This window comes from Coptis chinensis, chromosome 6 (genome assembly GCF_015680905.1).
Source record: "Coptis chinensis isolate HL-2020 chromosome 6, ASM1568090v1, whole genome shotgun sequence".
In the NCBI taxonomy this organism is placed as follows: domain Eukaryota; kingdom Viridiplantae; phylum Streptophyta; class Magnoliopsida; order Ranunculales; family Ranunculaceae; genus Coptis; species Coptis chinensis.
Window position 1 is genome coordinate 4,822,908 of NC_141461.1, and position 13,601 is coordinate 4,836,508.

The 13,601-nt window shown below is 37.2% G+C and overlaps 2 protein-coding genes across 2 annotated transcripts; both read right to left on the reverse strand.

Annotated features, from left to right (window-relative positions):
* Positions 1-237: 237 nt before the first annotated feature.
* LOC147490954 (protein FAR1-RELATED SEQUENCE 5-like) lies at positions 238-732 on the reverse strand. Its single transcript, XM_086567148.1, has one exon. The coding sequence runs from the start codon at positions 730-732 to the stop codon at positions 238-240; it is 495 nt and encodes a 164-aa protein (XP_086423274.1).
* Positions 733-3,305: 2,573 nt separating this feature from the next.
* On the reverse strand, positions 3,306-6,275 carry LOC147490955 (Translation initiation factor IF2/IF5). The gene is made up of 2 exons (XM_086568016.1): positions 5,942-6,275; positions 3,306-5,291 (listed from the first exon to the last, which is right to left on the reverse strand). Exon 2 carries the CDS (start codon positions 4,912-4,914, stop codon positions 3,559-3,561), a length of 1,356 nt encoding a protein of 451 aa, XP_086424142.1. The 5' UTR covers positions 4,915-5,291; positions 5,942-6,275; the 3' UTR covers positions 3,306-3,558.
* Positions 6,276-13,601: the final 7,326 nt, after the last annotated feature.

Genomic DNA, 13,601 nt, shown 5'->3' on the forward strand with positions numbered 1-13,601 from the left:
CCATCAACCGGGAAAAAGTTTCGCAAGTCCCATTTTCATCTAGATCAATAGCATAATAGAACCGAGGATCCTCGGCACTCTTCGCGATAAAATATCTAAGCCACGGTAGTTGCATCACCTTCTTTAGGCATCTTTCTAGTCAAACCATAATGATGGTTCCAGCAATCCTTCTTTGTAAACCCAAGTTCTTCCCCATTAAACACTGCTGCGACCTTTCCGACAGGTAATCCATTTTCACTAAAAATCTCGATCCAACCTCTTTGCCGCTTCAGGCATATTTTTCTTCGATCTCATACAATTTCTCTTTGCTGGACTAACCAAACCGTGGCTATGTTCATTTTCAACGCAGCTTACAGAGTACATCTCTTCGTGTTTTCTTTTCATAATACGCATTTTAGCGGGGCAACTACACTTGACAGTGCTCGTATTCTTAGAAACACCCACTTCTCCCACTGCTCTCTTATAGACCCCTTCACGTGCGCAAACCATTAAACAACCCGTAGCAAAATCCACACATTTTTTCCTATCCGTCGACCGAACACGAGTCTCAAATCCCTCTTGTAGACCATACTGTTTGTAGTAAGTCTTTGCGTCGTCAACACTATTAAAAATCATTCCTACAAATGGAGCAACTAGTTTATGCTTTTCTCTATCCGGGGATTTATTCGAAGAAGACCCAACAACTACATCTTCGTTGATACTGATTGTTATATTTTCTGCCGTTGACTCCATACATGCACAATTTTGGGTGATCTAACGGTTGTGTATTAGCATAAATCGGGCCGCAGGAAATTAAAATATAAAATTAACATCCGGCCAATAAACACAACCTAATAAAATTACCATACAAGTAGTTAATAACACAATATATTTTTAAATAACGAAGAAAACATACCTTAAATCGAAAATGAGGGTTTGAAATTGGTCCAAAATTTGAATGGGGGTTTGATTTGTTTGAATTTTTCGGTTGAATAATTAGGGGTTTGATTTTGATTAATCCGATTTGTTTAAATAATTTGGGGTTTGATTTTGATTTTGAATCCAATTTGTTTAAATAATTTGGGGTTTGATTTTGATTTTGAAATGGTGTAATTTGGGGTTTTGTTTGAATCAGTATAGTAAGTTTTGTTTTTGGAGACCGTATATAGTGATTTTTTGAAATATCAAAATATCGGAATATCGTGCTTAAGGCTTAAAGTTGGTTTCTGATATTAGTTTAGATGATCTAACGATCTAACGGTAAAAAATTGGCTGTTCGATGGCTGTCCGAAAATTGGCTGTTCACCTAGCCTAACCGTACTTTATATTACTCTTTTGATAATTCTTTGTTTCATTTTCAACAATTCCAATATCCTCTAATAAATTCATAAATCACAAACCATGTAATTCTTTATTCTTATAATATATTATGTTTACTTAGCGACAAAAAAAAACTAATAAATTACCGACTTTGGAGGCTTGGACTCTTGGAGAAGTTCACCTGATACAACGATAGATACAACGATAATTCCTGAAATATACTACTGTTTAAAAGAGAGATGTGAAATGCATAATCACAAATTCTGAATTTGTTTTAATTCGTACAAATTTATTTAAAAAAATCAGGAAAATTATGAATAATTAAAACATAAAATAGTATGACACTGTGTGATTGTGCATCAAATCACTGTTATTTTGACATTATATTAAATCCAAAATTTACAAATATATATATAAAGTCCCGTTATTTCTTACTATATTTTACAAATATTTGCAACTTAGAAAATAGAATATTAAAATAAATGTATATAAAGCTATCTATTGTTATAAAAATCAGAAAAAAAAAAATTAAAATTAATAAATATTGAAAATTAAGAAACTTTTACCGTTTTTACTGTTTATTGGTTTAGAAATTCGGTGACCAGTCAATTCTCTTTTGAAAAAAATTGGACATTTGTGTGATTTTGACTGGAAAGAAGAACAGCCACACTTCAACATACTCGCAAAGGACGGACTAAATTCAAATGAGGACACTTTCATTTGGATCTCGTGATTCAATTATACTGCAATACTTTTTTATTATAAAATCGTCTGTGCTTTCGGCATACCATTCAAAACCACTCAAACCTTCTTGTCGCATAGGGAGTTAGGGACATATGCAACTGCTAGAACTGTAGAAGTGTCTCAGAAACTGCCACAGCATTCAAAAGGGATTGAACTAAGGCCTAAAATATCGATATCGATCAATATATCGGTGTATCTAAAAACTGATATATATCAGAAATATCGGATATATCTATTTTTTTGGTGACCAATCCAAATAATTTAAAATATCGGATTTATATTAAACAATAGTCAAAAAATCAACTGATATATATCAATTATATTAGAAATATCAATTATATCGGCAATATAAAGTTTTATATCGAAAATTTCAATATATATCGAAAAAAAAGGTTCAATATTTAGTAGATATATATCGAAAATATCGATATCGGTGTACCAATTTACCAAGATATATCGGATATATCGACAATATTTTGGGCCTTGGATTAAACTATTGCTCCAAGCTGAAACTGCAAGAAGAAGAATGGGACGAAAATCATCATGTTACGTGGTACTTGTTTTCTAGCTACTTTCTAATTGTGCTAATGCCCTATGAAATCATTGCCTTTTCTGGTGGTAATGTAATAAGCTTGCGTCCTCAGATATTTGCCATGAATTTCTTGCTTATTACTGTTATACGATTTTGCCGTTTGGTTACCAATCTGCCATGAATTTCTTGCTTATTACTGTTATACGATTTTGCCGTTTGGTTACCAATCTACTGCAATAGCAACCATCAATGAGAGATTGACCACCTTCAGTGTGTTCTTGGAAGATTTTGGAATTCTAGTCTCAAAATCAGATGATGCCAGGTCTCACAGAGGGCCTCTTCTGCACCAGCTCTAACAAAAGTTCTCAGACGAGTAACCTTCCACACTTCACTACCGATTTGTAAGGTCTAGCCATTATTGGGCCTTACCACCACAAGGGCACAAGACCAGTGGTTTGACACTCGTAGGTCTTAACTAACATTGAAAAATGAAAATTGCCAGATTATGGATTCCTAAATTAAAAGTGCAGCTAACTAATCAGAGATGTAAAATTTAGCTCGAAAAATTCTGCAGCCACTCTTCGTAGCCATCCTGGAAAAAAGAACTCTTGAAAAGTGAAAACTAAGATTTACCTCCTTACCTGTACTGTAACACTTGAATTTATGTTGAAAAGAAATAGAAACATATGATTCACTACAAAGGCCAAATACTACAACTACTCGCACCAAAGAAATAAAAGACATTACTAAATAAAAACAGAATAGATCCATAACAATCCTGACTGAAAGACGAGGACTTACACTTGCGCAATGCTTCACTTATTCTAAAACCAAATACGGAACTTCCATAGCATACAGCTACTGACAAGATACTAGAATAAAATAGCGAACACAAACACATTAGACCTCTTAGAACACAGACAGCAAGACTAATAAAACACATATAAAAGCATAAAGCCCAACAAAGGAGAGGCTTCTTATAGTTACTCTGACTCGGACTCCGCACTCTGGAGCCATTCAATAAAGGGCTTAGCATTCTTCCAAATCTGTGAATTCTTGTTTGCTCCTGCCAAACCTTCTTCATACCACTGCACAATGAACTCTTCCTCCAGTACATCAGTATCATATAGTGATTTCAGAACCAAAGCTACCTCTTTCACAACATCTGGCTTAGATTTCCTGCAGAAATCATCTATAGCCCTCAGTAGAAGAATCTGAGATCCCTCTTTCTGCACAGCAGCAGCAAGATAGTTCTTTTTCTTGGTTACCTCCTTGGAAAATCCCCTCTCAAGACCGTGAAATAAAGCCTCAAACAAAGCATTCATAACCTCTTCGGGAGTAGAATCAAGTGATGCTAAAAATGATTGCAACTGGCTTGCTGTAGATCCCTTCTTCAGATTCACATTGATCTCCTCAACAAGTTTTTCATGTGTGCTAGCTTTCCCGTTCCCATTCCCATTTTCAACAACTTCCACTTCATTTTCAGGTTCTTCAGTACCATTCTTGGTAACAGCTCCAGCTTTCTTGACTGGTTTTGTCTTTTCCTTCTCCTGCTCAATGGTGGAAAGCATAACCATTTCAGCTGTCACAGCACTCAACTGTTCTTGAATACGGAGACGAGCTGCTTCAGCAGAAGTATCAGTTTGCCACTGAACATTATCATTGTCATCAGCAGGTTCATCCTCATCAGCTTGACTGCCGGTAGGTGAGGTGTTCTCCTCATCCGAAGCGGCCTTTTTCTTAATTACAGCGCCCTTCAAAGCTCCATCTTTAGATTTACTCACAGCACCCTTCTTTTTCAGTTTTTTCAGGGCCTCATCAGCAGCCTCCCCTTCCTTCAGTCGTTCCTTCTCAGCTCTCCTCATTGCCTTTTTATCCTTTGATCCCTTCTTCTGCTCAGGAGGGTTTTTTATTATGAAACTAGTGAGTTTGTCCCTCATGTCCACATCAGACACAAATCCACAGGCAGCACATTTGAGTTGGATCATCTGGGACTTGGTGATGATCACTTCAGTCTCGGGATTACCACATCCATAGCACTGCACATACTTCTTGATGAAAGTCTCAAGAAGTCCCGCCAGCTTAGCAGTTTCATGAGCACCATTTACAAGGGACACACCAGTCTTCTCATCAAACTTTGATTGGGCTCCAAGTTCACAGCCAAAGAACTTTGTTGTGTAAGATGCAGGCCTGGCCAAAGCCTTTGCAATATCAACCATATTAACCACGTTTGTCTTGATGCCATTTCCTCTGCCTTCAATCTTGGTTATCATCTTGGGCATCTTATACCTATAGAAGGCATCATCACTGTTTCCAGCTCCAATGTTTTGCAAAGCCATCTTGTACAAAACAGGAAAACTACCAGGAAAATTATCAGAGGGAACAGATGGCGGAGTTACAGATAGCAGAGTCAGAGGCAGTAATATTTTCTAGCTTAAAGTTTCCTTTTCTGATTTCAAAAGATTGATACTTTGAATTTGACAAAGGCTGCATACGGTAGCAACCCCAAGCAGGTAAATATTCCTGAAATGGCTCTAAATGCATACAGCCAACTTCTTCAAAAGAATGTATAATTCTTCTCCTAGGTGTAGGACAATACTCTCCAAGCAATCCAATAGATCCCCAAAAAAGAGAAGCCCGTTCAGACATAAAAGAAACTTCAAAAACACCCTCCACTTTAACACTCTGCAACTACAGCAGATGAATCTGCAATTTTCTGAGCAAAAATATAAATAGAAACAATGAGAAAACAAAGACCACCAAAACCATTGCATTACTAAAATGGTAAACAAACTCATGATACGAACAAAGGAATAACAAGTCATTGCTTTACATAAAAGTTAATCAAGCTCAAGCTAAAAAGACCAACGCAATCACAATGTATCTAATCCCATGATGCTTCATAATTACCAAAATTGAAATTCTATAGGACAATAACGGATAGACTATTGCCAAAAAAATTAATTACGTTTCTAATATCATCATATAACCAAAGTGACATTGACTCAGAAGCATGTATATGAGTTACATCACACCAAAGATTTGATTAAACACAATAAGAACCTCGGCAAGATAAACAGTAAACATCCAAAGGTTTATTATACCAATAACACAAATTCTTATAACAAGTGAACATGTCATCAATCACATATTCAATTCTATTAAAAAGTGCAAACTTTTACAATATATATAAGCTCACGATGAACACAAAACTAATCAAACTATTGACTAACGATTCATTATATCAGATCTACTAACATAAACAATTAGATCTTCAATCGCAATCCAAATCAGTCAATCAATCAAACAACAAAACGAAACAATCGATCTAATTAAAAAAAAAAAAAAACAAAGAATTATTTATACCTTTGATGGATTGATGACTGTGTTGATTGAAGATGAGAAGCAAAGAAGAATAAGAAAGAAACCCTAGCCTCACTTTTTATTATCTCTCTCGTGTGTTGATAAAGCGAAGAAGAAGAAATAATGAGGAAAGGTATTTATAGATATGATTTTTTATTTTATTTTTAGGAACCCTAATTAAATTAACATTTTCTATTCGGCTGCTCTTTTGTCTGTTTTTGGAAAACTTTTTTTCTATAGCCGACATTTTATTTTTATTTTTTCTGTTTCGGCAAAAGATAATTACCTCCTCCTAACCACATATTGGACACATAGCTCGTAAACAATTATGTGAACCATACTTATGCCCCGGGCATCTAAGAGTCTAATTGAGTGAGCCGAGCGAACGTTTTTAGGAGTAGTGGAACAAAAAGTAGTTTAGTAGGTTTCTGTCTATCTGTCCTCACATATTCTTCTTTCTCTATCTCTCATTCCCCAACTCTAACTCTCTTTCTCTTCCCACCCACAAACTCATCTCTCCCTTTCTTTTCTCCACCTTCCTCACACTCCCACTACTTAGCAGTTATCTAGTTGTTAATTATATGTGTGTTTTTTAGGTAGGGAAACAATATTTGCTATTAGTTCTAAGAGTGAACAGCTTTATGCCCTACTCCATTAATAACCAAAACAACTTGTTTTCCCTTTATTATTTGTTTCTATTTACGTCCACTTTCGTACAATGTAATCCTAACTAATGGTGAATTTATTTCTTTCACTGCATACTTAAATGATAAGTGAAAAAATCAATAGTGAAGTGCAGGCCTAAATGAAAAGGATTAAACAACTAGTCATATTTCTGCAAAAAAAACTTGAATACCAAAGCTCACCGTAGAATGTAATTTTGTTAATCTTACATTACAGCTAGCCACAAGACTACAGTCCGTTAAGACATAGCAAGCAAATTCTTACTGTTATAGCATTTTTGACAGTTGTAATTTAGGACACAGATTATGAACTTAAGCACTAGTAAATGTTATAGTCTTTTCACTATATACAAGAGTCAAAATTGTGATTGGGGTGCTTCTAGTTTCCAACTCTACTCTGTTAGCAGCAAAATTCGTTAAGCACCGCTATTCCCAACCCCTTCCTCTAGTCGTTCCTTCTCAGCTCTCCTCTCCTTAGGCTCTGTTTGGCCATGTGAAATTCGGTAGTATTCGACCGTGTTTAGGGTATGGAAAATAAGTGGTGGATACTCAAAAAGTAGCTACTCTAGAAACTGTTTGGTCCCTTTTTCTTTAGAGAGATTGTCTCGTGCTGTTTTTCATTATTATTTTTTTTCAACTCCCCCAATGGAATAAAAATCCCAAAAAAAAAACCTACACACACAAATGGACCAAAGAAAACCTGTATCAATAACTTCAAAAAGAAAAACCAAACTTCAATTCAACATAATTTCATTGAAAAATCAAAGTGATGGTCGGTCGATTGGAATAGAGACGGTGGAGAAGAAAAAACCATAAACCATTTATGTTTTTTTTGTTACTTGCTCCTCCTGTTTATGACCTCTAATTTTAATTTGGAAATGTGAAGGGAGAAATTTGTGAAAGAAGAAAATGAGTGGATGAAGAAAAAGGCTCAATTTTTTGAGTGTATAACTTGAATGAATAATAAAAGGATATTTTATCTCTCCTGTATTTCTCTCGTGTATTACGTTATCTCACCTAAACCCAAAAATCCACTATACACGTTTTTTCTGGTTTCACAATAACCCAAAGATCCACTATACATGTTTTTTCTGGTTTCACAATCTACCTGGTTTATGCCCTACTCATTAGTTGTGGCCCCAATTCATATGGACGGTACCAAACACTAAGACCTAGTATACACAGGGTCTTATTCCTTCAACCTTCATGCTGCCAAACAAGGCCTTATTGAGTTGTTCCATCCATTTTTGTATGAAATTAGTGAGTTTGTCCCCGTTGCTGTCCACACGAGACAAAAATCCACAGGCAGCACATTTGAGTTGGAGCATATCGGTCTTCGTAGTAATTACTTCAGTCTCGGGATTCCCACATTTATAGCACTGCACATACTTCTTGATGAAGTCCTCCAGAAGTCTTGCCAGCTTAGCAGTCTCATGAGCACCATTCACACTGAACACGCCCGTCTTCTCATCAAACTTGGATTGGGCTCCAAGTTTACAGCCAAAGAACTTTATTGCATAAGATGCAGGCCTGGCCAAAGCATTTGCAATATCAACCATATTGACCACGTTCGTCTTGATGCCATTTCCTCTACCTTCAATCTTGGTTATCATCCTAGACATCTTATGTTAGGATATATATCAAGTTTCCTATCATATAATTACGTGATAGGAAACTTCCCATAGAATGGTATCAATCCCTTATTCTTCTCCTAGAATTATGGGATTTACTTGTAACAATTAGTCTATATAAACTCATGTAATAGTTACTACGGATATACAAGAAATAATACTCTTACATGGTATCAGTATAGGTATCGATCCACTCTACAAACCCTAGCCTCCATCTTCCTCTTTCCTTTTTCCGCTGCCTACACACCATGTCTACACCTGAAAATGTACCAGTGAGAACAAGTAATGGTTATCAGGATATATTATCCTTGTTAACCCCTGAATGCCTAGATGGCACGAACTACATTGAGTGGTCCTTAAATGCTCGAAATAAACTTCGAGGCCGGAAGCGCTGGGGATTCATCTTCGAAACTAAGGCTGCTCCAGTCGACACTTCCTCCCCTGAAGATGAGGTTTGGGAGGATGACAACTGTATGATTAAATCATGGTTGCTTGATGCCATGACTAAGGATATCAGATCCTTGTTTCGTAGATTATCCACTGCAAAGGAAATCTGGGATACTGCTAAGCTCACCTACTCTGTCAGTCAAGATGCTTCCAAAGCATACCAATTGCATTGTGAGGTATTATCTATTCGTCAAAATGGTGGCACTGTTATTCAATATTTTGGGAAGTTATGCAAATTATGGCAGGAATATGATGCCATTGATGACTGTATTATGGAGTGTCCCACTGATATTGGGCGATATACATCCAAGGTCAATTCCCAACGAGTGTATGCCTTTCTCGCTAGTTTAAACTCTTACTTGGATGGGGTTCGCAGTCACGTTCTTTCCACAGTCCCTCTCCCAAATCTTCAAACGACTTATGCCATGATATGTGCTGAAGCGAACCGGCATGATGCTATGATGGGCAGTGCGGCACCTGTGGATAGCGTCGCTATGGCTACTCGCAGAAATTTATCTCGGCCTGACCTGAAGAAAGGAGGGCGCAAATGTAGCCATTGTAATGGAGATAATCACGTTATTGAAACATGTTTCAAACTCCATGGCTACCCGGACTGGCATCCTAAAGGTAAGAAGGTATCTGGTACAAGTTCCACTTTCAAACATGTTGTTCCTCCAACCCTTCAACTGAGTGAACCTTCTGCAGGTTTGGTGGCATCAACTGGTATGTCCAAATATGTTCTTAGTTTTTCTACTTGTACTACGTCTAGCGATTGGATAATTGACACAGGTGCTACCGATCATATGACATGCAACTCATCTAACTTTAGTCAATTATTTGCATCTCATTCTAAACATGCCATTACTAATGCCAATGGCGCTTCAGTACCAATTGTTGGTATCGGTACAGTTATTTTACCTACTTCATTACCTATCTCTGATGTTCTATTTGTTCCTTCTCTTGCATGCAATTTGCTCTCGGTAAATAAATTTATCCAAGCTTATAATTGTGTTGGCTTGTTCTTTCCTACTCACTGTCTTTTTCAGAACTTCCATACCAAGGAGAGGATTGGTAGTGGTAAGCTGCGTGATGGATTGTACTATCTGGAAGGTGATGCTCCACCAGTTAATAAAAGCTTGGCACATGCAGTAAGTTCACAGAAATTGGAAGACAATATAGAGCAAATATGGCTGTGGCATAAGAGATTAGGTCATCCGTCACTTGGTTATCTTCGACGGCTTTTTCCTTCATTATTTATTGGCTGTAATATTTCGGATATGGTTTGTGAAACTTGTGCTCTATCTAAAAGCCATCGTACTCATTTTCCTTCATCAACAACTAAAAGTATAACTCCTTTTTTATTGATACATTCAGATGTGTGGGGGCCATCTCCAGTATCTACCCCCACTAGATTAAAATGGTTTGTTTCATTTGTGGATGATTACACTAGAATGACTTGGGTATATTTGATGAAACATAAAAGTGATGTCTGTATGATATTTCGACGTTTTTATCAAATGATACTCACACAATTTGGTATATCTGTCAAAGTTGTTCGCACCGATAATGGAGGAGAATTCTTTAAGCAAGAATTGACTGACTTTATGCAATCTAATGGAATCATTCATCATACTTCATGCCCAGAATCTCCTCAACAAAACGGTACTGCAGAACGGAAGAATCGCCACCTTCTGGAAATTTCTCACTCCTTGTTGATTGGAGGTAATACTCCAAAATACTTATCGGGGGAAGCCCTTAGTACTGCTGTGTATTTGATGAATAGAACACCATCTAGTGTTCTGTCTTTTAGACGACCTTTAGATGTGCTGGCAGAACACTGTACTCTTCCACCTTATGTTCGTTTGCCTCCACGGATTTTTGGATGCGTAGTTTATGTGCACTTATCCTCCAAACATCGCACTAAACTTGATTTACGAGCTATACGATATACCTTTGTTGGATATGGAACAACTCATAAAGGATATAGATGTTACGATCCCATTACTCACAAATTTTATATCTCTATGGATGTTGTATTCCATGAATCCGAATTGTATTACTCCACCAAAGAAACCTGCACCGCACGGAATTTCGGAGGGGAGAATACTCCAGAAGGTGTTCCAGAAGTCAGTATTGCTGGTATTGAGAGTGGCACTAGTGGGGAGAATACTCCAGAAGACAGTATTGCGGTGTTGACCATGTTACTGATCTACCAACAAATAGTCCAATCCATCACGCAACTTCATCACCACCGCCCTCTTCGGCATTTACCTGAGGTATCTCTTTCTCCTTCAATTGAACATACTTTAAATTCTCACTACACCCTTCCACCACGTACTAATCGAAGTATACCACCTATTCAATATGAACCTGACCCCAAAGCCAAGATCAAATACCCAATAGGTAATCATGTTTCCTCATGCAAACTATCGAACTCATATGCATCTTATGTGTGTCAATTATCATCTGTCGCTACACCTAGTACATTGCAGGAAGCTTTGACAGATACTCAATGGACAAAGGCTATGGATGAGGAAATGGATGCTCTTAAAAGAAATGGCCCTTGGGATCTTGTTGTTTTACCATATGGAAAAAAAACTGTTGGTTGCCGATGGATATTTACCATCAAACACAAAGCAGATGGTACTATTGAAAGATATAAAGCTCGTTTGGTGGCAAAAGGATATACTCAATCCTATGGTGTGGATTATCAAGATACATTTGCACCTGTGGCTAAGCTCAATACAGTGCGAGTTCTCTTATCCTTGGCTGTTAATAAAGATTGGCCTCTTCTACAGTTTGACGTTAAAAATGCTTTCTTACATGGCAATCTTACTGAAGATGTGTACATGGATCCATCTCCAGGAATTTTAGAATTCGAGAATACTTCATTAGTATACAAGCTCAAGAAAGCCTTGTGTGGACTCAAGCAATCTCCACGGGCATGGTTTGGTCGATTTACACAATCTATGGTCAAGTTTGGCTACAAACAAAGCAATGCTGATCACACTTTGTTCTTGAAGCATAAAAATGGTAAACTCACTGTGTTGATCATATACGTGGATGACATGATAGTCACAGGTAATGATGCTGATGAAATTTTCTGTCTATAATGTCATTTGACTTCTGAATTTGAGATGAAACAACTTGGCAATCTCAAGTATTTTCTCAAAATTGAGGTTGCACGCTCTCATCATGGTATATTTCTATCTCAAAGAAAGTACATCTTAGACTGTTGACCGAAACAGGGGTTTCGGTGCAAACCGGCTAATACACCATTGAAGCGGCACCACTCACTTTCCCATTGCTTGAGTGATCCAAGAGGACATAAAGGACGCTACCAAAGACTTGTTGGGAGATTGATTTATTTGTCTCATACTCGACATGATATTGCCTATGCGGTAAGTACAGTAAGCCAATTTATGCATGATCCACGCCAGCCACATATGGATGTTGTAGAGCGCATTCTGAGATACTTAAAGTCGACTCCGGGCAAAGGTCTCTCTAAACATGGACATTTGAATGTGGATGGATTTACAGATGCCGATTGGGCAGGTTCCATTGATAATCGAAGATCTACCTCTGACTATCTCACTTTTGTTGGGGGGGAACCTTGTGACTTGGAGGAGTAAGAAACAATCGGTAGTCTCAAGATCCAGCGCAGAAGCTGAATACCGCGGTATGGCATTAGGAGTGTGTGAATTACTATGGCTGAAAATATTACTAACTGAATTGGGATTTCCTCCTCTACAAGCAATGAATCTCTATTGTGATAACACGTCTGCCATAGAAATTGCTTATAACCCTGTTCAACATGACAGAACCAAGCATGTAGAGATAGACAGACATTTTATAAAAGAGAATCTTGATGCGGGCATAATCAGATTTCCTTTTGTCCGGTCAGCTCAACAACTTGAAGACATTCTGACTAAAGCTGTGGCAACAAATGTGCTTGCCGATTCTCTTATCAAGATGGGCATGAATGACATCCACGCACCACCTTGAGGAGGGGTGTTAGGATATATATCAAGTTTCTTATCATATAATTACGTGATAGGAAACTTCCCATAGAATAGTATCAATCCCTTATTCTTCTCCTAGAATTATGGGATTTACTTGTAACAATTAGTCTATATAAACTCATGTAATGGGTACTATGGATATATAAGAAATAATACTCTTACAAATGCCGTAATCACAGAAAATGGATTTCTAAAACACTAAATGCACGAACACAACTAGTTCCTAAACTATTAATCTTTTGCTTGTTGGCCAGTGATAATACCGTTGTCCACAAATAGTTCATTAGTTGCTGGTTTAAATTCTTCTTATTCGTCGATATTGTTGTCCGCCAAATCATTAGTTGCTAAGAAGTAAATTGTTGTCTTAAGGACTCAATATCTCGATATAAGCCTTCCTGTCAAGTTGGTTGCTACTCCAGTGCCTTGCTTTTCTAATGTATGAAAAGCGCGATGTTAGCTCTCACACAATCTAAATATGGTTATTTAACCAAGAAAAATGATGATAAATAATCAATCTTTAACCAAGAGTTGATCGAGAATAATAATAATAATAACGAAGTAGTGTGTTCTCAAAAGGCAGTACTACCGCTTATAACACTGTGAACTTGCTAAAATACTCCATTTTACCCCATATATATATATTTTTTTTAGAGCGCAAATCTATTTTTTTTAGAGTGCCAAACCACTTGAAACTTGTAATGAAATTCCATTTCAGGCACCGGATTGCTGATGTGTCTTATTTTACGCTACGTGTTTTTTGTCTTCATCCGACACAGTGACGTGGCAGATGATATATGTCATATATCATGATCATGATATATGACATGTATCACCCTTTTACACAATGATATATGGCGTGTAGCACGATGATACAAGACAT

Bases quoted from the DNA above. Each gene is read 5' to 3' on its own strand.
- LOC147490954 (XM_086567148.1), bottom strand. From the start codon at position 732: ATGGAGTCAACGGCAGAAAATATAACAATCAGTATCAACGAAGATGTA.
- LOC147490955 (XM_086568016.1), bottom strand. From the start codon at position 4,914: ATGGCTTTGCAAAACATTGGAGCTGGAAACAGTGATGATGCCTTCTAT.